This window comes from Crocodylus siamensis, chromosome 4 (genome assembly GCF_052110815.1).
Source record: "Crocodylus siamensis isolate JL-2025a chromosome 4, ASM5211081v1, whole genome shotgun sequence".
NCBI classification, from domain to species: domain Eukaryota; kingdom Metazoa; phylum Chordata; order Crocodylia; family Crocodylidae; genus Crocodylus; species Crocodylus siamensis.
This window is the reverse complement of record NC_143398.1, coordinates 192,473,275-192,499,178: the sequence shown is the minus strand read 5'-3', so window position 1 is coordinate 192,499,178 and position 25,904 is coordinate 192,473,275. Positions and strand designations below refer to the sequence as shown.

Below are 25,904 nucleotides of genomic sequence, written 5' to 3'. Positions count from 1 at the left end.
GCAGCAAGATCTGGATAGGTTACAGGAGTGGGCTGACATAAACAGGATGCGTTTCAATATTGACAAGTGCAGGGTGCTGCACTTAGGCAGTAGAAACCAGCAGCATACTTATAGAATGGGAAACTCCCTTCTTGAGAGCATGGAGGCAGAAAGGGATTATTGCATCATTATTGACTGCAAGATGAACGTGGGCCAACAATGCGAGGTCATGGTTGGCAGGGCTAACCGGACCTTGTCGTGCATCCACAGGTGCATCTCAAGTAAAGCCAGGGAGGTGATCCTCCCCCTCTGTGTGACACTGGTCAGGCCACAGCTGGAGTACTACATGTGCCCCATTTCAGGAGGGATGTGGACAACATTGAAAGGGTCCAGAGGACGGCCACCTGCATGATCCGGGGACTACAGGGCAGACCCTACAATGAAAGACTGCGGGACCTAAATCAGCCTTCACAAGGACCTGATGACTGTCTATAAACTCAGTAGGGGGGACCAGAAGGGTTTGGGGGAGACGCTGTTTCCCCTAGCGCCCCCTGGCATGACAAGGAATAACGGCCAGAAGTTGTTGGAGAGTAGGTTTAGATTAGACATCTGCAAGAACTACCTCACAGTTAGGGCGGCTAGGAGCTTGAACCAACTTCCAAAGGAAGTGGTGCTGGCTCCTACCCTGGGGATCTTTAAGAAGAGGCTTGATGCCTACCTGGCTGGAGTCATTTGAGCCCAGTTTTACTCCCACCCAGGTGGGGGGTCGGACTTGAAGATCTATATGGTCCCTTCCGACCCGACTTCTATGACTCTAGGCCTCCTGCTTTCCACTGGGCACTGTGATCTAGTAGGGATTACAGAGACCTGGTGGAACTCCTCTCATGACTTGAGCATAGCCATAAAGGGCTATGTCCTTCACAGAAGGGATCGGGTAGGCAAGAGAGATGGGGGTGTTGCCCTCTATGTGAAGGGGCAGTACACCTCCCTACAGGCCGATGTTTGCCCCAAAAAAGAACTGCTTGAAACCCTCTGGGTCAAGCTCCAGGGTAAGTGTGGCGAGAAAGACCTGACTCTAGGTGTATATTACAGGCCGCCTAACCAAGGGGAGGAACTTGATCTAGTGTTCACCCATGAACTAACAGAGGCTGTGTGTGTATGGGACATGGTTGTCATGGGTGACTTCAACTACCCAGACATCTCCTGGAAGGAGTGCTTGGCCAACTCCGATTGATCACGATCCTTCCTGACCAGCACTGAAGAGCTTTTTTGGACTCAGGAGGTGCACAGGCCAACTAGAGGCAATGCAGTTGATCTGATCCTGGCCAAAGGGGATGAACTGGTCACCAACTTAAACATAGAGGGCAGCCTAGGTGATAGTGACCATGAAATCATTATGTTCACGGTCTGTCGCAAGACTGACAAAACAGATACAAAGCTCAAAGTTTTAGACTTCAAAAATGCAAATTTTAATAAGCTCAGGTCACTATTAAAGAATGCCCTGAGAGACCCAGGACCACAGGTAAAGGGCACATGAGAAGAATGTTCGTTCCTTAAGGATACAACCTTTAAGGCTCAGAGAAAATCCATTCCCTTCTGGATAAAAAAGTAGCAGAAGGGTCAAAAAACCCTCTTGGCTAAGCAGGGAAGTTGCAGCCCTCCTACAGAAAAAGAAAAACGTGTATAAACAACAGAAGCTTGGGATGGTCTCTAACGAAGACTATTTGACAATGGCCAGCATTTGTAGGAAACAGATTAGGCAACTTAAGGCAGAAACTGAACTAAAACTAGCTACAAGAATCAAGGACAACAAGAAGTCCTTTTTTTAGCTACATAGGGAGTAAAAGGAAAATACTCATGGGAGTGTGGGGCCACTGTTCAATGCCTCAGGATACCTGGTCACTACCACTCAGGAAAAAATGGAACTCCTAAATGACTACATTGCCTCAGTCTTTCACAAGACCGAGGGAAACAACCTGCCAGGTAGGACACAGAATGAGCAGGGTGGGATCGACACCATTCCCAGCATTGCCATAGTACTGGTGTATGATCAATTAAAGAAATTAGACATATATAAATCAGCAGGACCAGATGAACTCCACCCAAGAGTGCTGCAAGAATTGGCCAAAGTAGTCACAAAGCCCCTGGCAAAAGTCTTTCAAAAATCATGGGCCTCTGGAGAAATCCCAGAGAACTGAAAGAGGGCCAATGTTGTGCGCATCTTCAAGAAGGAGAGTGTGAAGACCTGGGAAACTACAGGCCAATTATCTTAACTTCTATTCCAGGGAAAATCCTCGAAACATTCATCAAAGAGGCTGTATGTGACAAACTTGCAGAAAGTATGATACTGAATGACAGCCAGCATGGCTTCGTCGCAGGCAGGTCTTGTCTGGGCAACCTCATTTCTTTCTATGATCAGGTGACTCATCACCTGGATGAGAGAAAAGCAGTTGACATCATATACTTTGGCTTCCAAAAAGTGTTTAACCTAGTATCCCACAAGGTACTAATCAGAAAACTGGAAGATATTGGGCTCAATTGCAGGACCATCACATGAGTGCAAAACTGGTTGCAGGTTAGGACACAGAGTGTCCAAATGAATGGATCAGTGTCATCCCGGCAAGATGTGGGCAGTGGCGTACCCCAGAGATTGGTACTTGGCCCAGTGCTGTTCGATATCTTCATCAATGACATGGATGAGGGGGTGAAAACCCCATTAGCCAAGTTCACAGATGACACCAAGATATGGAGTTGGGCACTGACCCCACACCTGCAGATAGACTGTCTAAAATAACTTTAAAAAAAAAAACTGTCAAATTAACCTATTTCCTATAGACTGTGAATTAATAGGAAATTTCATAGCCTAGTTTTCTACTGCTTTTTTTCTTTATGTAGTCATTTGTTCTAATGCAAATTAAGTGGAAAATGCCAAATTAAAGCAACTTCATTTTAAGCTTACCTTATATGAGTGTCAGTGCCAAAAGAAGGAAAAAAGAAGTAGAACGTGTGCAACCTTTAAATGAGTGTGTTGCCAAAGAGGAGAGAGGTTGGAAAGAAACAGGTTAGAAGGAAAATAAATTATTCTATGGGAGGACTTCTGAAACAATCGCTATGAACTGGAATGGCTATGAGAGACGGGAAAGAAAACAAAATGAGTTTGTACAGTCATTTCATGAAAAATTGCTAAATACAATTTAGGGAACTCCCCTCTTGTGAGCACGGAGGCGGAAGAGGATCTTGGGGTCATCATTGACTCCAAGATGAACATGGGCTGGTAGTGTGGGGAAGCAGTTAGGAAGGCCAGCCACACCTTGTCATGCATCCACAGATGCATCTTGAGCAGGTCCAAGGAGGTGATCCTCCCCCTCTATGCGGCACTGGTCAGGCCGCAGTTGGAGTACTGCATCCAGTTCTGGGCGCCACACTTCAAGAGGGATGTCGACAGCATGGAGAGGGTCCAGAAGAGGGCCACTCACGTGATCAGGGGACAACAGGGCAGGCCCTATGAGGAGAGGCTACGGGACCTGAACCTGTTCAGCCTCCAAAAGAGAAGGCTGAGGGGGGATCTTGTGGCCTGTTATAAACTAGTCAGGGGGGATCAGCAGGCATTGGGGGAGTCACTGTTCCCCCGAGCACCGCCAGGAGTGACCAGGAATAACGGTCACAAGCTGGCAGAGGGTAGGTTCAGGTTAGATATCAGGAGGCGCTACTCTCACGGTCGGAGCGGCTAGGGTCTGGAACCAACTTCCAAGAGAGGTGGTGCAGGCTCATACCCTGGGGGTTTTTAAGAGGAGGTTGGATGAACATCTTGCTGGGTCGTTTGACCCCGGTATTCTTTCCTGCCATGGCAGGGGGTCGGACTAGATGATCTACTCATGTCCCTTCCGACCCTAGAAACTATGAAACTATGATAACATATCTCAAGGTGTTGATGGCTGCATAGAAAAAAATCCCATAAACTTCAAAAGTCACATGAAGCAAAATACCACTTTAAAAAGAATTCTATCTAAATAGATCTTTGTAAGCACAGCATATACCCTGTGGTCTTTCAGCTCACTGCTGCCAGGATGCCTATAGCCAGCTTTCTTGCAAAACTTCTGGAAGGTAATTTACTTCTTTGTTCCTTGACTGAATGACTAAGAGGTTCCTTATTTTATTTCAACTTCTTCTGAGGCCGGAAGTATGTTTTCTTCTCTCAAGGCATCTGGCACTAACTTTTCACAAAGCTCATCCTATTGGTCATAAACAGGGATGAGCTTTATTGGGGGAAATAAAGGTGGGACATAAAATGAAAAGTGGTTAAAATTGTGACATAGTGGCAATCTAATAGTTTGTTAGATTCCCTCTAGTCCTATATTCATTGAATTTAATTGTATTTCAATGGCAGCATGTTTAGGGATGAAATTTTCGAAAGTACAAATGGCAGTTCAGAGCCTAACTCCCACTGACTTTCACAAAGAGTTTTTCTGTGTGCTGCATTTATCTGTAAAGATGTCAGTGAAGGCTTTTATATATTTGATCAGGAAAAGTGCTGATACCAAAATGAGGAGTAATTCTTTATACTTCTTTTTAATTTTGAATGGGGAAAGGGGTAGGACAGGGAGAATTAGTTAAAAGAAGTAAATGAGGAGTAATTCTTTATATTTCTTTTAACTAATTCTCCCTGTCCTACCCCTTTCCCCATTCAAAATTAAAGATCATCTCATAGCCCATATGCAATCTACAGTAACAAATCATAAAACTCTACTCATCTGTCATGCTGTGAACTGGAGTTATAAAAAGGCAGGACAGATGTAGCAGCTATTGTAGAGAACATAAAAAGATAGAAAACACACAAAACAGGTCATGTGTCTAGGTTTAAAACTTGCTTAGTAGGCCTGTGTGAATAGGGAAGAAATCAGTTTGGATTCGGCCAATTTGGAGGATAGTGATTCGATTCAGTGATTTGAATTGCTGTTCCCATTCGATTCAGCCAAACTGAATCAGAGATTTGGCACTGATTCAGCAGTGAGTCAGAGATTCGGATTGGTCAGGGGGAATGCCTGCTATAGAGTATTCTGGACAGTGTGGGGCTCCACATTTAAAGAGAACATATAGAAGTGTGTTTTTAAATACATTTTAAACAAAGGTTGCTACAAGAACTTCTGTAGTATGTATATCCAACACATTCTTGAGCTTTTGGTATTGTTACTGAAAGGGTACATTTTGGAGAGGAGAGGCAACAAATCTAAACTGAGCATTTAAAAGGAAAGGGGAAATAATGGAGAGAAAGAAAACTACCAATATGTAATTAGCAGTGCTCTTTTAACCTAGAGAATTGTAAAGTAATGCAGTTGCTTCTCTGCTCTCCTTTTTATAGTTTGCAAGACATATCAAGAAATCTGAAGGCCAGAAAACCCCAAAAGTTGAGTTACAAATCTCAATTTATGGTGTAAAAATTCTAGATCCAAAAACAAAGGTAAGAAAGTTGGGAAGGGTTGGAATTATTTACTATATCAGTAGTTAATTCAAAATTGTTCTTGTTATTACATTTTATAAGCCTTTCTTCTGATACTTCCTTGAAAGACTCCCTTATTGATGAGACTATTTCAGAAGTGCCTTTGCTACTTACTGTCAAAAAGTCATCTTCTACTAATATTTTCATAAGATATGTGCCTCTGAGGCACACAAGATACCATAAAACAGTGGTTCTCAACCCTTTTAGACTCAAGGAATGCCTCCTTATAATCAAGGCTTTAACTTGTTTTTGACTATAGAAACAGAGTAAATCAGCTATTGCAAAGAGCTCAGAAACACTACACCAAATCAGCATGCTTTTGTATCATGGATTTCTATTTAAAATATGTGGGTGTAGGTAGCATAATCATGTGTTTTGCTCACTTAATAAGTGTGGTAATCCTTAAAAGCATCTCATGGCATCCCAAGATGCCATGGCACCACAGTTAAGAATCACTGCCATGTATCTTTTTTATACAGAATATAAGTATAAAATTATACTATCCACTGAACCTAAAAGTAATGTAGAGTGATTAATTCAACAGTGTTTTACCATTACACATTACATCATTTAGATCATCATTAAGTTGTTGATATTAATCAACACTAACCAATGCTGCTCTTTTAATTCTAAATTAACTATTACAATTCATGTCATTTGTGAATAGTCCATTTTACAAAGACATTTCTACTTGCAAACTTTTTTGTTTTAAATCCATTTCAGGCAGTGGTTTCATAGTCCATTAGCAAAGAGCAAGCACTACATTGTCTCTATTATTATAGCTTCATGGAGGTACAAAAACCTTCCCCTGGTGCAAATAATTTAAAAACAACAGTTTTAAATGCCAAAAATGTTAATATCTTTGTAGCTCTTCCTGCAAGAAATTAACAGAAAACTGTGGGGCAGAAGGTCCTGAGCGAACAGAAACATATTCAACTCTTGGAAATGTTGTACAACAAGCTTTAATAGAAATCAGCTGAGTGTAATATCTTTTCTCCTTTTTTTTCTTAAAGCTACTTAACAAAATGTAACTTCACTTGGGAACTCCTTTACAAGTCAGCAGAGTTTTTTAAATGTTGCAATATTATAACACTGAGGAACTCATTTTCTCATAGGGTTTCTGTAAATAGGTGGCTTAATCCAAAGCAAATAAGGTATCCATCTGCTTCAGGAAATTACTTGAATTCCATATTGTTTTCTGATGTTATAACTATTTTCTTTTATTTTCTTCTCTTATTTCTATTGAACAGAAGTATCTTCACCGTTGGGAACAATTCATTTAAATTTTTTTACTGAATGAAGGAATAGATATTTTACCTGAATAGGTTTGCATATTATTGGTGTTCTTACTGATTGTGGTAGCATCTAAGAGCCCTAGTAATGGGTCAGGTCTCTACTGTGCTAAACTTTGCACGGACATAGAAGCAGGGTCCCTACCCAAATCATAGAACAGCTAATTTAGTGCTTTAAAAATCTCAAGAATCTAATCCTTACAATGACCCTGTTGAGTTAAAGGATGACAGGATCATTATCTTCACTTTAAAAATAGAGAAACTGGAAGCAGATTGGATCCAATTCATTCAAATGCTTTAACTCCCACAAAAAGCCTCCATAGCTTCAGGGAGACATTGACTATCTTACAGAACTGATCTGAAAATAATTTGATCAGACACACCCAACAACAACAACAAACCAGTATTACAATACTGAAGTTACTGGTGCTTAGTCCCTCATTAAGCATATAATAACTTTCTCAGGGCAGTCTGAGACAGAACCATTTGTAGAACATAGAAAATCCTGCCTTGTCCCCTCAACATTTCCTTTTCCTGGTGCTGCTCCCTCTGGTTTTTTTCTGACCAAATATTGAAGAATGTATTTTCTTACCCAGCAATATGTTGTTCTTATTAATAGATAGATAGATAGATCACATGATGTTGCACTTTAATCATGGAAAAATGTGGATTTGGGGTTACTTGTTTTTAACCAAAAATTGGGGATTTTTTTAAATCGGGTAAAACCAGGATCCCTGGTCATCTGCCGTCACTGAGAACTGTCTAGCTCCTAACTCTTTCGAACCCCACTTCAGACAGCTGAAGCTGCTATTAAATCCTCTCTTAGTCTTCTCTTCACTAGAATAAATGAGCCTCATTCCCCAAGTCTTTCCTCATTAGTCATGTCCCCCAGCCCCCTCACCATTTTTGTTACCCTTCACTGGACTTTCTCCAATTTGTCCACATCCGTTCTGTACTGGGGGACCCAAAACTAAACACAGTACTCCAGGTGTGGCCTCAGCAGTGCTAAACAGAGGGGAATAGTTACTTCCCTTGACGTACTGGCAACACACCTACCAATGCAGTCCAGGATGCCATTAGCCTTCTCGGCAACAAGGGCACACTGCTGGCTCATATTTAGCTTACTGTGCACTGTAACCCCCAGGTCCTTTTCTGCAGAGCTGCTGCCCAGCCAGTCAGTCCCCAGCCTGTTCTAGTACACGAGATTGTTCTTTCCTAAGTGCAGGAGTTTGCACTTGTCCTTGTTGAGTACAGCTTTCCCATGTAACCAGCCAAATAAAACACAATATGAGACTTGCCAAGGAAAAAAAATACTAAAATTGTAAATATTTTCTTTATTTCTGTAATTTTTCCAGGCCCCTTAAAAATATTATCCTTGCCACTTTGAGGACTGATAATATATTCTTTGTTCTTTAATAGAAGAACAATTTCATTATGTCTTAAGTTCAAATAAGGGCACTGAATATTCCTAAATCAGCATTGTATTGCATTTTTAAAATGGAATGTATGACTTCTGTGATTATCTAAACTGCCTCCCTCCTACCTGCAATGTGATTGGACTGCATGGTTGTTGAGTATTAGTATTTCCACTTCAGAAATAGGGAAATCAGGAGAGGTTGAGGCATGTTCAATAAAGATGCTTTAAGTCTTGTTAAGGTCAATGCAAGTTGGAAATCTTAAGAAGCTTGGAAGGCGATGCTGAGCATCTCACAGAATCACACCAGGGTATGGCTTGCTCAGAAGCTTGCGCCAACATGGCTGGAGAAAAAAAAACACTTATTTTAAATGACTTGTTTAAACTAAATAAAATTGGGATCATTTGTTAAATGGAAAAACTTTGTGAGGTTCTTTACTACGTAAAGAATTTAACTGAATTTTTGGAGTCCTGTTGGGATAGATGCATGCCTCCACATAGTGAGGTAGTCCCTGCCATAAGAACCAGATTTAACCCTGACACTGCAATCCTTCTGCCCTTTTATATGTAAGAAAATGTGCATCTTGCATCAATTTGCAAATTGATTCCAAGTTTACATAGTAGCTTATAGAAATGATCCTACTGTTTCTGTTTGCAGGAAGTCCAGCACAACTGCCAGCTCCACCGGATATCATTTTGTGCTGATGATAAAACTGACAAGAGGATATTTACTTTCATATGCAAAGATTCTGAGTCAAATAAGCACTTGTGTTATGTATTTGACAGTGAAAAATGTGTAAGTATGCCAGACATTTTAGGGGGATTTTGGTATCGTACATAGGAGATTGCACTGTTTTGAAATCAGGACTAGGAAAAAGAGAAATCGGTCAAATGGAAGGTTCCTTGACTGGGGTCAGTTTGATATAATTTTGCATGTCTGTATGTGGTCTTTAACAGTGTACTAGTGGTTACTACATATATGTTTGTTGGATATTTTATTTTTAAACTAAAGGCTATTTTTTTTCTTGGTAGCAAATCTTCTCCCCAGTAACCAGTCTGACTAGCTGGGCCAAGTATCAGGATGATACCCTGGAAAGGTGGAGAGAAAATCCATCTGTGACTCTGAAATGTTTCTAGAGCTGCTACTAAAGAGCAGTTACTGAGGAGGGCATGTACAAACATTTACTTAGGTTGATTTCAAATGGGAAGCAGCATCTGAGGCTCAGGAACACACAGCAACTGTTACACTTTAAACTTTGCATCATCCTATAGTGACACCTAAATTGCCCCAGCTTTAACCCTCAAGAAAGCAGGGTTAAAGTTGGAGTGCCTCTGCAATATTCATAGCCGTAAAAGCTGCTGCACACATAACTTTTACAGTATATTAGCTGCTGTAGGGTTAGGAGTAACAGCTCCTCCTCCCTTTTTTCAAATTAAGTCTACATTTGTCCATGCCCTGAAGTAACCTTATAGATTGTTCCTTGTAGGATCTTTGTACCAGGGATCCTGACTCTGGCCCTAGTCCTGGCTCATGCCCTCACTTCTCCTGGCTCACCAGTGCCCTGACACACCACCAGAGGAATCACTTCACCTGCCACTGAGACAGTGACACTTCTGAGTAGAATATGTCAGCTGTTCAATGCTGTACAGCTACACTAAACAATAGTTTAGGACAGGAAATGAAGAATAACATATCCATTTGAAAAATGAGGAGATTACATAGGCAGAAAATAATTACCTAAAGGAATTTAACCAGGGCATTGGAGCTAATGCAACTAGTCTTGTGAAGTAAAAAGGGACAGCTGGTATTCCCGAGTCCAGAACCTATTTTATCCTTTAGTGAATAGTTTAACTATAGAACAAATATGTTTTACTTGGGATGACTCTGTAAAATTACTCCTAAACTTTATAAACAAGAATTGCATTTTTGTATACCACTTATGTAGCATTTGTTTTACTGCATATTTAGCAAATTTGGGGATCTTGTCATGCCACTGCAATGCTACAGTGCCAATACCAGTAACATTGTGTATATTCACTGTGTACATGTCTGTTCACTTTCCTCTTCTTCTTGTTTCTATCTTGTCTGTCTCTTTTTTCTCTTTCTGTCTTCCTTTTTTTTTTTTTAGGCAGCAATAAGCACAGAACCCCTCCTGATCTCAGGTGCGTTTCCTCTCCACCAGACTCTCTTAATGCTGGTATCATTCCAATCCCAGTCAATAGAGATCTCCCTCTTACACTTCTATCTGTTCTGTGATCCAGTAGCATATTTAGTTCCACTTTCCAGTCTCTTGGTTCCTTCAGCTTCCGAAGAATCGCACTAGAATTGTCACTTTTGCTTCATCTGCAGACACACTTCCTGACTACTATGCCCATTCCCAAAACCATGTAGTCTCTAATCACAGTTTATCATTTAAAACAATCCAGTGCAGCTGTTTAATAATGATATGTTAGCTATATTAGCATGCAACAAATACAGTGATTGAATCTACATCAACCATTAGGTTTAACTAAAAGTTATCAAAGAGTAAGTATCTCCCAACTTTGAAAATTAAAATCTCAGCCTCGCCTTGACTTTTGGTCCATAGATGATTTACCTCAGTTTGGTTTCCAATGGTAAATAAAACCAATGGTCTGACTGAATTGATATAATCTCTTGCAGTATTTTTATTTTAAAAGTCAATATTTTGCAACAGACACAGCCTCATACCTACCTGTTGCAGGAGGTGTGTGTTCATGTCTTCCCAGGCAAAGGAGAAACTAAATTTGGGTTTCCAACATCTGTGTAAATGCCCTAACCACTAGACTTTTGCATCAGTTCCTCCCCTAACAGTTCTCTGAATCTAGCCCATAACTTCCTTTGCTCTACTTCTAAGTGACCAAAACAAAACCCTTGGGGGATTTAATTGAGTGTGTTTTGTTTATCAAGAAGTGAAATTATTCAGTTTTTAGGTCATCAAGAAAAATAAAAGATCAAATTGGCTTGAGCCAAACTTAACTAATTTTTATACCATTTTTGTAGTACAGCTGCTGAGCTGAGGAAACAAATACAAGGGGAATACTTATATGCAAATGCTGATTGTTTAGTAGTGACCAGTAGGCCTGTGCAAATAGGGAAGTATTCAATTTGGATACAGATTTAGCTGATTCGGAGGACAGTGATTTGATCTGTTGATTCAAATCACAGTCCCCATTCAATTCGGCTGAATTTGAATTGGAGATTCAGTGCTGATTCAGAGATTTAGATGGGCCAGCAAGAGGCAGGCACAGCTGGGCAGCCGCAGGTTCCCCTGCGGCTCCTCTGGCTGTGCCTGCCTCTCTCCGGGTGGGGGAAGCTGCAGGAGAAGCCCCCGTGGCTGCCCTGCCCAGCCCCATCCCCCACCCAACCCCAGCATCCCAGCAAAAAAAAAAAAAAAAAAAGCAAAAGCCATGCATTCACTGGCTGCAGCAGGGGGTTCTGGGTTCTCCTGGCAGAGCCCCCCCATGCAGCCCCACCCAGCCCAAACCCCAATGGCTGCCCAGCCTGGCCCCAGCCTCTTGGCTATTTCAAAAAAAAAAAAAAGCCTCTCACTCACCAGCTCTGGCAGCAGTGATCAGGGCCTCTAGGCACTCATGGAAGAGCCCCCCCCACGCAGTGGGGATCAGTAGGAATCATCCTTCCCACTTGCCACCCATGCAGCAGCTGCCCCATGGTGTGGGTGCAGTGCAGCTTGGCAAGGTGCTGCACGCTGTCTCTGAGCTGGGGCGGCTCCATGTGTCACCTGGAGCCCGGCAGCACTCAGCCCGGGTGGGCCCAGCTCCCAGACAGTGTGCAGCACCCTGCCAAGCCGTACTGCACCATGCCATTGGAGGGCTCCCACATGGGTGCCAAGCAGGGGGTCATCTCTGCTGCCTCCTACTGGCCCACACTGCGTGGGGGGCTCTGCCACAAGTCCTCAGCTGCTGTGGGGGCTCTGAGGCTTCCTGACAGAGTCCCTCCACACAACCCCTGCTCCCCAATCACCCCCCCTGCCCAGCCCCGCCCTGATGGCTGCCCTGCCCTGCCCCAGCATCCCAGCAAATTAAAAAAACAAACAACAACTCACTGGCTCTGGCAGTGGTGAACAGGGCCTCTGAGGGCTCATGGTAGAGCCCTTCCCCCCCCTTGCCCCCGTGCAGTGCAGGGCTGGGTTTTTTTTCTATTTTTAAGGGCCAGGCAGGACAGCCATGGGAGCTTCTCCTGTGGCTCGCCCTGCCTGAGGAGAGGGGGCCACAGCCAGAGGAGCCATGGGAGAACCTGCAGTCACCTGGCTGTTCCTGCTTCTCCCCTGCCAGTCTAAATCCCTGAATCCCTCTGAATCTTTTCCAAATCGATTCAGAGGCTTCAGATTTGATTTGGACCCTTTAATGGGTCTCCTGATTCAATTCAGATTCGGAGATTTGTCCACCGAATGAAGCCGAATCTCCTCTGAATCAAATTGGCTACTGAAGCTTCGCACAGCCCTAGTGACCAATATAATTCACCACATTTCCTAAAGCTTAGGTTCTCAACCTTTTTAGAGACAAAGGACCCATCATTAGACCCATGTCATCTCTTGAAAAATGCCAGCTTTTAGCTTTCACTTGTTTCTTGACCACCAAAAAATAAACAACAAGAACTCTCTCTTCCATTTAAAAAGAATTCAGATAAGACCATAACAGGTCAGAATGTTTTGTTCACTATGAATTTATCTTGTGAATCATGTGTAGGTGTTTCCACACCTAACAGTGTTAATATTATACAGCCCCCACATGTCATCTTTAAAAGGACCTGGTTGAGAATCACAGCTTTAAATATTTAAAGAATATATTGGATTGCATGATTTCTTTGACAATAGTTATCCTAAGTAAAACTATTTTTAATTAGGATGGAAATAAAATCGTGTATTTAGTTCTCAAACTTGAAAGAGAAACTAAAGTATCACTTTATTTGCCTATATGAAAATACATGCACTGATTTTTTTGATCTGACATTTGTGACCTACAGTATTTAGACATAGGCATACTGTTACGAAGGCCAATTGAGGGCCTAAAGTTCTGTTATATGCCAATTGAGGGCCTAAATTATTTTATATGAAACAGCTTTTGAAACCTAATTGCGTAAGCGATGTAAAATAACTGATCATTCCATAATGTTAAAATTATTCATTTAATTAGAGAAAGAATTAGCCAACAGTCAGTTGAGGACTTTAATGTTATAGAAATGCAGGATGCCAAATCCATACATGCTGCTTAAAAACTTAAAAGTAGTATGATTTACATTGGAAACTCGGTAATTACATTCTGCCTACTGTAGTCTCCCCTATGTACTTGCATAAATTATTCTTCAATTACCTTCTTTGGAAATATTACATATGTTTTCTCCTGCAAAATGGCTGCCATGCTTCTTTTCAGAGTTGACTTCTATTTGAATGGTGGGTGAAGTAATCCCTGTGTCCACTATACAATATGTAGAATCCTTTGTGATCCTTTTAAATGAAAGATATATAGAATATTCTTAATGTGATAATTTAATATTTTATTCTGTCTAAAGGCTGAAGAAATAACTTTAACAATTGGTCAAGCATTTGACCTGGCTTACAGGAAATTTCTGGAATCTGGTGGAAAAGATGTTGAAACAAGAAAACAGATTGCAGGGTTACAGAAAAGAGTAAGTTATTCTCTCGCTCTCTCTTTTTGTATAAAAGCTTATATTGTAATACTACACCAAAGACTGTTAGTAAGAAACTCAAACTAAAACTAAGATCCTGTGAAGAAACAGTGTGTCATCCTGTAACCACATAAGTACTTAAAATGTGTGTTATAATGAAAAATAAACTAAGGCTTTCAGATCAATTTTTAAACACCATAATGAACTTTTTGGTCATTTATTTAACTGAAATATATAAATCTCTTACTCATATTTTGTAGTTTAGATTGGCTGTCAGAGGATAAATCCTTCACTAGCTATTACAATAATTGTTTATTTTCTAGATTCAAGAACTAGAAACAGAAAATATAGAATTGAAAAATAAGGTACAAGATTTGGAGAATCAATTAAGAATAAATCAAGTGCATACATCTCCAGTAAGTACATGGACATAACTGTTTTCTACAACTGACATGGGTGTAATACAAAATTGTTATAATCTGGGCAATAACTTTAGTATCCACCCTATTTTTATTATTATAATCAACATGTAATGATTCTACATTTAAGTCACAGTACGATTTGTGACAAGCAAACAAAAAAGAAAAAAAGCAAAAAAAGAGTGTAAATGTTTGTTATCCCTTTTCTTGTGTCAGTGTATGTATGAACACAGTACTTACTTTTCTTAGGACCCTAAGCAGAAGTCTTGCAGACCAACTAAGGATGAAGATCTATATTCTGCTTCTAAAAGATGTGATTGGGAGTAGCAACACAGAGCTTTATAACTCAATTTTTTTCTTTCTTTCTTTGTGTTATGAAGATATAGTTACTTATAATATTGGTTTGTATGTAACTTCTTATTCTAACAGTTTTTATTCTCATTTTTCCTAATAGAATCATCAAGCTGGGGAGCCATTAGAGTCCTTCATGTAAATAAGTAGATATGTTTGGTATGCTAGATATGATTAAGTAAAGTGAAATTCCTTACCCATAAAAATGTTTTATATTCTTCAGTATCGTTAAATGCTGATGATGATACAGTGTTTACATGACAGATATACAGACTAAATTAAATACTAAGTTTTAACTATCAAAAGTACATATACTGACCCTCATGGCCCCAAAGCTGTTATGATTTATTACATACAAATTAAAAGTAGCTGTAAAAATCTTCCTAACGTATGCATTACAAATACTTATGATAAAAGGTGATATCCTGGCCCTACGTAAGTAGGATTTTACCATTTTAAGCTCTTTTTTTTCAAAATATCAAAACTAGAATAATAATATGCCAGTTTTATTTTCATTTGAGTTATTTGGAATGGCAGAATCATCCAAACATTTTAAATCAATGCACTCTGTTTAAATTGACACCTGTGCAACCTAGCATTAATCTTGTTTACTTTTTTTATCTTTTCTTTCTTGCTGGAATTTTATTATACCCATTTCAAGTCTTAAGAATATATTAAGATTTTGATCTGTGAAGACAACCAAAATACCTTTATACTGGCAACAGTGACTTATCAATATTGCCATTACCACTACAATGAAGTCTCAATAAAAAGTACTATGATCACTGAGTTTTATTGTAGTAGGTGGATACAGTAGTAAATTGTAATTATAAATATCTTCCTTTTCAAAAAGATTTATTCTAATCACACCAACCTGCAAATTATGTTTGTCTTTTTACTTATTATATAGTCAAGCAACACTACTAACCTCAGGCATCAGAAACTAAATTTTTATTTTTAACAAAAGCATTCAATCAGTCTCATAAGATTTTATAGTAACACTGCGATAGATAAATTGTTCTTCAAGTAGCTTTCGTAAAGGAATTGGAAGTTTTATGTAGCAAAACGTAACAGGAACATAAGAATAATAAAGTGAAGAAAGAAAGAAAGGAATACCTGTATAGCTCTTTAGGGCAGGAATAAATTGTCACTATGTTTTGCACATTGGGGTCCAAATTTTAGACTGGGGCAATATTGTAAATTGCAGTACTTTAGTAGCTAAATTCTCTTCTTGGGTATGATAATGTGATATGTGTTTTGTTTAAATTTGACTTCTGGCATATTGTTCTGAGAATTGAATTTAACACGGTAGAATATCTATGAGAGAACCTATTCTTTATTTATTCTTAAGGATATTGTTATATATTTAAAGTCCATTTTCTTCTAGTTATTTTCTGGCACAAATAATGAGCACAGGCATTGTATATCACAATTACAATGCGATTCCCATTTAATTACTAGCTATTGTATTTTTGAAAGATTGCCTCCAGTATATTGAGTTTCAAATGTAAATATGTATTATTTATTTAAGTTTAATATTGAGAATGAAATCCCATGCAAAACTGTTGAGCTTCCTTATAATATTTTGAATTGCAGCGAGACCAACTACTTAGTCGAAATGTTAATATATTAATTTAGTTCTTCCAGCTAGACTTCGTAAATAATCAAGTAAAATAACAGTGTATCTCATTCACTCAAAAACAATATAGGAGCAGCTAAAAAAACAAACCTCTTAATTCAAACCCAGGTTTAGGGCCACCCTATCAACAACTGTATCTTTCACACCATACCCTAAGTGGTCCTCAAGTACAGCTATTTTGAACTGAATTTGAATAGGCCAATTTTTTGGATTATATATGTGGACATTAAGAGATGCAAGTCTATAAGCAAAATCCATCTGAAGATTTTTGGTAACACAAGTGTAGTTTGTATTAACTTCATAATATTATGAGCAGGTAAGTTTGTGAAATACATATGGATGAAGAAAAGAAAATTATAAAATACAGTGGACCATCAGAGATTTGTATACTTCATTTGTTAAACATATATTGGTAATGGGAAACACATTCAGAGCTATTACAAAATGCTGAACAGCATCAACTCTGTTAGAATCAGTAACACAAACAGGCTTTACCTGATTTGGGTACCAATCGTCAAATAAATTCACAGCATAGACCATAATGACTTCCTCAGAGTTGTCCATTGTGAAGGGTAAAATTATTCATTACAGATATAAGGAAAGTGTCTAAGTCCATGTGAAGACATTATGTTTGTGTGACAATTGCTGCTTTCCCAATAAAACTAATTTTCATGCTTAGTATGGAAATCACTTATGATTAAACATATTTGCAGTGAAACCATTAAGAGAAAGAGTGACTATGGCTATGGCTGTTCTTTATCAATAAATACTTCTATCAGCTGTTGTGTTATTTTGCACATAATTGTTTCGTAAAGCTTTCCCAGTTCTTTGCAACTTATTAGCAATCAACAGTATTTATACAGAGAGTTCCTTGACATTTCCTTTCAAATTCTTGGATGCATATTATCTTGACTTGAATGTCTAAAAATGGGGGTTTTTTGTGAAAAGTTTGATTTCACTATTAGAAATAAATAATATGAAATGTGCCTTCATATCAAAAGAAACTGTCTGGCTGGAATGATATCATTCAGGCTACTTATTCTTTCCTGCCATAGGCAGCTGGCTGTTAGTAAACTATATTCACATACTTGACTTTCAAAAAAATTATTTTTGGCCTTTTTGCATCAAAAAGTTGACTGTTTCTAGCCCCCTCTATACCCAGAAAAATATCCTTGGTGGCTGAAAGTCATTGCAATGCAATGGAATCAGAAAGGACTAGGCAATGCATCAAGTGCAAATAAGCTTTCCTACAACAGAATTGTCATTTACAATGCAGAAACTACAGGAGTGCCCAATAAATATTTCTCTTTTTTCCTTGGGGAAAAGCTAATTAACATATTGATATCACATCATGATAATAACATATTCTCTATTTCTAAGGATGATTTAAAATAGCCTCTTTGTTTATAAGTATCTGAGAGAGGTGAGACTGTATAGACACACATATGTGGTTCTCAGGAACAGCCTGAGATATATTAAAGTGTCTATGCTAGATGTTGATTCACGTAATTGCATCATATCTGATAATCCTATTAACTTGATTGAAAATATTTGTGAGGTAAGATGGTACACAGTGGAAATAATATTATAATCTGTGTTTGTTGGAAAATTTTAGTGTTGAGGAAATGAATACAGAGCCATTTGTATAGCATTCATCTGCCTTTCTCTGTGTATTGTCAAGCATGGTATTCTGTAGTGACTGACATTAGATCACTCTTCTTTCAATAGTCTTTCAGTTTTTCATGATGAATCATGTCTTCAATGTCCTACTTTCTAGCTATTCAAGGAGAACTGAATATTGTTGCTGAGATTCACAGATTGAATTCAAATATTATGTAAATAAATACAATTGTGTGCGACTTCTGATTCTAATGAACGCTGAAAGTGCAGTCTCATAAAACACACCTTTGAAAAACAGGGAAATGGCTTATTACAACGAAAAATGAAGCACTATGTGCTTTTCCACAAATGGTTTAAATACTGATCAATGTTGCAATGATAAGAAAAGATTTTCTCTTTGGGTATCCAGATAATACAATGTATTTTTACTGTATCAAAGGCTTCCTCTAAAAGAGAAGACAGGTGTAGGCATGGGTTCTCTAAAATTATGGTAGAGGTTTAATTTAATAACATAAAGTAGTATTTTAAATTATACTAAGTATTGTCCTTGATATATGCAGAAATTCTTACCTTATGTCCATACTAAAGGTAATTATAAGATGCAACCTTTATATAATACAAAGGGTTACAATATATTTAGAAATATAATGATAACTGATTGTACTATGCTAAACAAATATTTATTTACAAAGGGAAAAATGTGTTGATACATATAACTGAATTTTTTACAAGAGTTCTACCTCTGAGGGAAAGCAGATGTGTGCCTATTTACGTTCAACTCTTGGACAATGTCATGTGGCATTCTGTATGGAAAATTTTAAAACTAAACATTGTTATCTGTTAATTCATGGGTGTCTGGCAGTTGAAAATTACAAAAATTAACAAGCTAAGGACCCTGAGAAATACAACTGGTATCACAGACCCTGCAAACTATTACTACGAGTAATTTCTTTTATTCAGGGCCTTGAAACCAGAGTACACAGTAGAGTAATTGTCCAGAGAAACCCACAGATTCTGAAGACCCAGCTGGACTCATTGAATTATCTGGTTTGACCTGCTTTATTAAATTCAACCAAATATCACTTAGTTCCCCCTACATTTGTGTAATGACGTATGTAAATCAAATTTTACTTTAACACAAGCTGCATTTATTTCAAACGTAATTCAGAATGCTACTTAAATAGTAAGCACTGATGGTAAAAATTGAGAAATGAGTTTTCCCTAAAGATTTTAAGTAACAATATGGAAAAGCCAAGAAAAGGCAGGACAATAAAGTATGTTTTAAATGCTTTATCTTAATACTATCACAGACTTGTTTAAAAATGTGGTTGATGTAGGTGAGTTGTTTCTTAAAAGTCCCAGTAACTTGAACAATGATAGTCCTTCCAGGGAATTACCTGAAGTATGAACATCTCTGCTGAATAAGCTAGCTAAACAGTAAAATCTGACATGCACAGTGACAACCCTTAATATATCACATAATAAAGTCATTTATCTAACATGTCACTTTGTTCAAGGCCTTCCACAATGAGGGAGGGAGTGGGGCTAGAACAGGGGCTAGGGCAAGTGCTGCCCAGCCAGGACAGGGTGCAGTGCAGGACAGAGCTGTGGTTCATCCTGGGGGTGCAGGGCAGAGGGGAATCTCTTGCCACTGCACACATCACAGGAGAACCAGATCTGCATAGGGTGAGGTGGGCTGCAGCTGTGAGCTGGGGCTAGAGTGGCACCGAGCTCTTCTGAGCAGAGGCTGGGCTGGGCTGCACTCAGGGTGGGTGGCGGCAGCACTGGGAGAGAGCTACGGGGGGGGGGGGGGCTGCAGACCCCCCAAATTTTTTCATAGCTCCCCCCAAAGTCCCCCTCCCAGCACCACTGCCCACCCCATCCCACACGCCCCAGCTCCACTGTACTCCCTTCCTCACCACAGGGGACATTGACCACCAGATCATGAAGTATATTTGAATTGATTAGGGTAAACTAAAATGTCTGTACTTTCAGCTATAAAAGAAGGCATTAAAAGGAATGAGAACAAATATGGAAATCAAAGAAGGAATATAGTGTACACAATCAAATGCTGTAATATAATATTTATTTAAAACTTAATTATCAAATTGTATAACTTATGCATGCATGTTTTATCCTTTAAGGATACTGTAATTACTTTTAGTATTTTTATTTACATTCATTCAATTATTTTAGAAAATCTCTAATGGAAGTGTTAGAGTGATATTCTAGCTGTATTGGTCCAAGAAATACATGAGAGGAAAGGATTTTTGTGGGTGAACTTTTATTGGACTGAATTCATGGTTGGGATAAACTTAAGTAAGCTTTCAAATGCAATGTAGAACTCAAGAAGAATGCACAGAAATCTTGCCTCATGGTATTTTTTCATTGTAGATTGATCTCTTTCAAAGCTGACAATTGTGTTAATACCTTTATAAGTTAGTCATCCTAATATACAACTGTCAGCAAAGAAATTGTGTTTAATATAAACTAACAATTTCTTACCACTTTCTAAATAAGTCTGTGAGAGACATTACAAATAGTATAATCTACTTAGAAAGTTGTGGTTTCTTTAGGGGGGAATAGACTATGTGAGTGTCATTTAGTGGGGAATGGAACTTGTGTGTGGCATTAGAAATTTTGGCACAGGGTGTTTTGTACTTTTGCATGCAGTCAGTCACTTGGATGAACTGCTGAAGTTTCCATTACTTTTGTATGTGGGCTATTTATTTTTCCTCTGTGTTTTAGTGGTTTGGCAAAACATTAATCAATGGTCTTTCTTTCATTTGGTCTCGATTATATGAGGACAATCTGATTTTCATTTTATTGCTTTCACATGGTTCTACTGCTCAACTCTGTATCACAATAAGAGTTTGGATGGTGCCCTTAAAGGATTTTCATACACACTTGCCAAATGTCAGTGGATCTCTGTGTGCATCTCTCTACTTTTAATAAGTCTCTCTTCATGTTTAAAATGTTAGTGAGTACTTTTTACCACTAATTCTACCTTGGGATCAGTCCAAAAAAAGTCTCTACACCTTTCCTGGAGGTATTCATTTAGTTAAAATTATAGTTATTCAAAGACAGTTCAGTCAACCTAAAGAGAAAGTTACAAAGTTAGTCTTGTTTGACTCATTAAGGAACATCTAACTGAACCAGCCAATCATAATTTGATCTACAAGCAAGACTGACTTTCTAGTTTTTCTGGGGTCATCCTTTCAAAAAATTCAAGCAGCACCAGTTATGCATAATCAGAGTTAAAAAGTAGACAGTGGGAGTAAATGGGATGGGGCAGGACCCCTGTGAATGGAAAAATTAACAGAGTTGGGTAAAGCAACAGAAGAAAAACGAAAGAAAGAATCAAGGGAACTTGAAAAAAGTTTCCGAGACACTAAACAAATGTGCTTTTTTGATACAGCATAGGCATTTGCAGGGTTTCTGCTCATTATTGAGTTCATTGGCTAGTTCCAGAATTGTCTTCAGATCCTTAGGAAGCACTTTCTCTCCTCAAGCTCAACAGTGATGCACACTTACCTTATACCTGTATAGCTCCAGTGTTCTAGCCAAGAGAAAAGCCCTTGATTTCTCTGCCTTCTCTGGAGAACCAAAGGGTAATATCAGGGATTATCTTCCTTAGATTTTGATTGACAAAGTTTCTCTTAGCTACTTCCCAGTCACATGTCATCCTATTACAGCAGTGACTGCTGAGGACTTTCAAGTGGGCCTTTCAAGGAAGACAGAAGACAGAGCTCCCTGTGTGTTTTGAGAAGTGAACACTTTCAAGCAGTTAAGCACATCATTTTGAGTAGATTGTCAATAGAATTCAGTTTGCCAAATAGGGAAAACTGTTTCAAGAATAGGTGTTTTTAATTGTTTGGCAATCCTTTGCCATTTTTATATAACATAATTTGCATGCAGTTTAGCAAATGTTTTATTCAACTAGAGGAGCATTTGTAGTGATAACAAATCTTGAAAGTCTTTTATCAGTGCATTCCTAACTAAATGGCTACATCTACATGAGACAACTACTGCACAGTAGTAACAAGCTACTGCACAGTCAGCATCACCAAAAAACCGTTTGGGGACATTAGTTACTGCAGAGTCATTTAGTCCTTGTGTATGCAAGTACTATATGACTGCACAGTAACAACTGTGCAGCGAGCATCTCACATAGAGGTAACTTATGTCTACCTTCCATTTTTATAAAGCTTATTTATCTCGTTTGACTTGTTTCACTGAAGCCTGTTACCTATACCAGAAATAGTCTAAATAAAAGCTATGTTTTCTGATGAATCAATTCATACAATTTTACACATGTAAATTTATAAATCTGTAAATATACATCCTACAGATTGTAGTTGATACTCTGCTGTGGCCGTTTGCATGTTTATAAATTAACACTTCTGAAACAACAATAGTATAAAAATCTATTGTGTCATATATCCACCATAAAGCAATTCAATATAAGGGCCTTGAGCATCATACTTGGAGTCATCATCTTCCACATACAGGCAGAAGGAGACCTATTGTAGTATGGAATTTCATCTTTCTCTTTAGTTGCTAGATCATGATTCCTTTTATTCGCATCTTGAAAAGATTTAAAGTGTCACTTCTGGTATAAATGAGCCCCTGGCTCCTTCAACTCCATGATTCAGCCTTTTGGTTCCTGACTTACCTGTTCACAGGGACAAAATGCACCCAAAGTCACATTCAGTGAAGCTGGGGCGGGGAGTGTTATTTATTTACAACAAATGAAAATGTAATTTAGTCAATAGCAATAAGCAGGCAGAATCCTCAGACTACACAGTGCCTATGTCAGCTCCCAGGCAGCATATCAGACCCAGCTCTTCTCTTTTCAGTCTGTTACGTACCTTTTCCTGTTTCTGTCCCTCCTGGTCATTGACAGTCTCCTGTACAAGCCAAACTCTTTGGCCTTGCCAGGTACCCAGAACAGGATGTCTCCATTTGCTATTTCTGAAATTCAGTGGGGCTCCAGCATGTGTCCTGTGCAAAATGATTTTCTTGATGGCCCATTTCTCCTCTGTACCCATTATTTCCCAGTGTACAAGCCAGTCAAGGGAAACTGAGGTACACAACTTTTTTGTTACCTAAGTACATTAAACTAAAAAATATTACAGACACAACCTTAGTCTTGCATGCTTCTCAACTACATGGCCAATTTGGAAAGTAAAGTGAGAAAAATTATAAAAATTTTATCAGCAAGATGGGAAAAAATTTTATCACTAAAAATGAGTCTTTTTCAATACTGGGGACCAAAAGGATGTAGTGTAGCTTCAAGGGTAAACTATGTTCTGTAAGAAATCAAAGCAGTGTTTACATTTTGGTAGGATTTTGGTTGGTTAAATATATTGAGACCATTGAATGAATGGGCAGGAGAGGCAAAACAAAGGCCTGATGAAACAGATTAAAGGGGACTATGCTAGATCTGTAGCTTTAAAATAATGTTAGTTCTCCTTCTCTGGTGTACTTGGCAGCCCAAGGCAGAAGTAAAACATGAGTGAGAGCAGAAAGCATCAGAAACCTTCCAGTGACATCCACAGCCACCTCACCATTCAGTGATGTAGATTAAGATTTCTTTTGAGAAGGAAATCTGGGGATTACAACATGGCTGTCTTCTCAACGAGACAACCAGACCTGGCCACCAGTCTGATGTATTGGACTATGTATGTTTGCAAACCAGGCATGTCTGAGAAGCATTTAGGCACTGTCTCTAGATATGTTCTCAGGCTCCATCCCAAAAGCAGACTCCCTGGCCAGGACCCCTAATTTGTGTAACCTTTTTGGGCAACAGATGCACTACACTCTCAACAAAGGACACCATGTGGGTTACACCCAAAATCAAGGTTCAAAACCTCAATGCCAATTCATAGTTATGCATGATGCACCCAACACAGAATGAACTACATTTTTGACACAGGCATATTCCCCAAACTGTTGTCTTAGTTCCTCATATTTTGTGTCTTCTGCATACAATTCTTAACTTCCTATGCTTTGACCAAAGTGATTAATTTATTTCAATATATATGTAGAGTGGTGTCTAACATCCCAGGTACTTACCACGACCACTAGGCTATTTACTTCCACTCTCAGGATTTCTGTGGTTTTGACTAGAGTTTCTGTTCTGGAACTGAGAATATTTTCCATGTAAAGGGCTAGTCAAAAGTGGTAGGTTCTGACAAAAAGACCTTTAAAAAAACCAAAACTGACCGTATTCAGTGGCTGCAGGAATTGCTAATATCCCAGGGAAATGAGTGCAGCTCCCTGTTCCTCTTATGCTATATTTGTAATGTTATCATCTCTGTCATGGGAAACAGAGCTTTGAACTCAACACTGGAACAGTTAGGGCATGACATAGAATTATAAGTGAAAACATGCTCTATTCAGATGCATTTTAAAAACAACTTCTCAGAGAACGGGGACAGGGCAGGGGAGGTAAGAGAGAGTGTGTGTTTCGAACATTCAGATGTACCAGTCAGCCTTAGCAATTTTATTGTGTCCTGACCCTGTGCACCTCTTGAAGCAAGCACAAAGAAAATAATTTGGGCCTTTGTAATCTTTAGATGGCTTTTGTTTTGTCTATGAAAACCATTTCAGTCCAATCTACAGGTGGAGTACTTACTGTTATACAAAAAAAACATGATATATTCTATTATTGTAAAAATTGTATAGTTTTTATATTTGTTGGCTAAGAAACAACATATAAATCATCTTTCTAGTCAAAATCAAACATGTTGAAAAAAACTTAGAATGTTTATGCGACAAGATTTTATTATATTAGGTTTTTTGTTATATGATTTCTTTAATGTTGAGGGAGGAAGAAATGGTCAATGGCGCTATGTATTAAGACAACATGGGCAAAATTATGGCTTGTGCTTTAGTCCCAAGAGCAATTTTCTTCCCCAATTATGTGCCTAACTACTGTTCAGCATGTTCTGATATGGGGCTTTGCAGACAGGCTGGTGCATGCAGATTTTTGTGGGTGTAACAACTTACGTATGCATTTGAAAATGAATTACCTTTCTTTTATTTTAATAGTTTTTAATGGATCTATCTTATTTATTCCAGTCAGTACTGGATTTTTTTTATTACAATGCATTTTAAAGTTCTCTTTTCATATATTTTATTTTAATTTTATTTTTTAGAATTCTGCATCTCGAGGCTATATCATGGATTAGCAATTTACAAACAAACTTCTAAAAATACGACATGCATACTTTTTCATTCCCTTGTATTACCATATTCTACTCCTTAGAATATTTTCTCTTTCTGTGATTCCTTTACAGCTGCTGCATATAAAGTCTGATAATGATCAACATATGTTTCAAAGACCCTCCACCTTTTACTGGTGTAATAATGAGGATTCAACTCCTTGTTTAGATATCTCTTCCATTACATTCACTCCTATGAGCTCTCCTGACTCCAGACTATCATCTGGGCTATTAACACCACCACCTTCCAAAAGTGGTCTTCCAAAGCCAGTCAGTGAATTCAGCATCCCAAGACCTCGTGTAATCCTGCTGTGCAAAAACTTTTTCTCCACAATTTTCTTATTCTCTGTTGTGTATCATTTGTATTAAAATATACATTTTGTACAGTGGTTATAGGATAGATCAGACATATTTTACATTTTTTTCTTGGTACTCTTAAAATATGGGAACTTTTCAGACTTTCTACCACTCATATATATCCTTGAACTAATCTCTTAATTCTCTATTTTTACATTAATCTAATGATTTTTCTGTATATACTACATTTAATGAGTTCATTTTTTTGGTAAAATAATGATACTATTTACAGATATTTATGTTATTCAAGGCAAAGTGCCCCAAAAGTTTGATGTGGAAGGGTTTCAATATCTTTCAGTAAAAAAAGAATATTTGGTAAAAGTTTTGATCAGCTGAAAGAGCAATTGGCAATTACATTTCCTGTAGAATAGTTTTTATGAACTCTGTGCAAAATGGAGGCCATAGATAATTGTAATCTAAAATGATCTGTAACGTGTAT

The 25,904-nt window shown here is 38.4% G+C and overlaps 1 protein-coding gene across 3 annotated transcripts in view; it reads left to right on the top strand.

Annotated features, from left to right (window-relative positions):
• The window catches only part of GULP1 (GULP PTB domain containing engulfment adaptor 1), a 334,203-nt gene that overhangs the window by 281,992 nt on the left and 26,307 nt on the right, over nucleotides 1–25,904 (top strand). Inside the window, exons 5-9 of one of the 3 annotated variants that reach the window (XM_090045269.1) lie at nucleotides 5,339–5,437; nucleotides 8,841–8,978; nucleotides 13,734–13,850; nucleotides 14,174–14,266; nucleotides 25,184–25,378. In XM_090045269.1, the coding sequence (XP_089901395.1) occupies nucleotides 5,339–5,437; nucleotides 8,841–8,978; nucleotides 13,734–13,850; nucleotides 14,174–14,266; nucleotides 25,184–25,378 (642 nt within the window). Of the gene's footprint in view, nucleotides 1–5,338; nucleotides 5,438–8,840; nucleotides 8,979–13,733; nucleotides 13,851–14,173; nucleotides 14,267–25,183; nucleotides 25,409–25,904 lie in introns of all 3 variants that reach the window. The other 2 variants (XM_090045268.1, XM_090045270.1) reach the window with 2 other exon arrangements.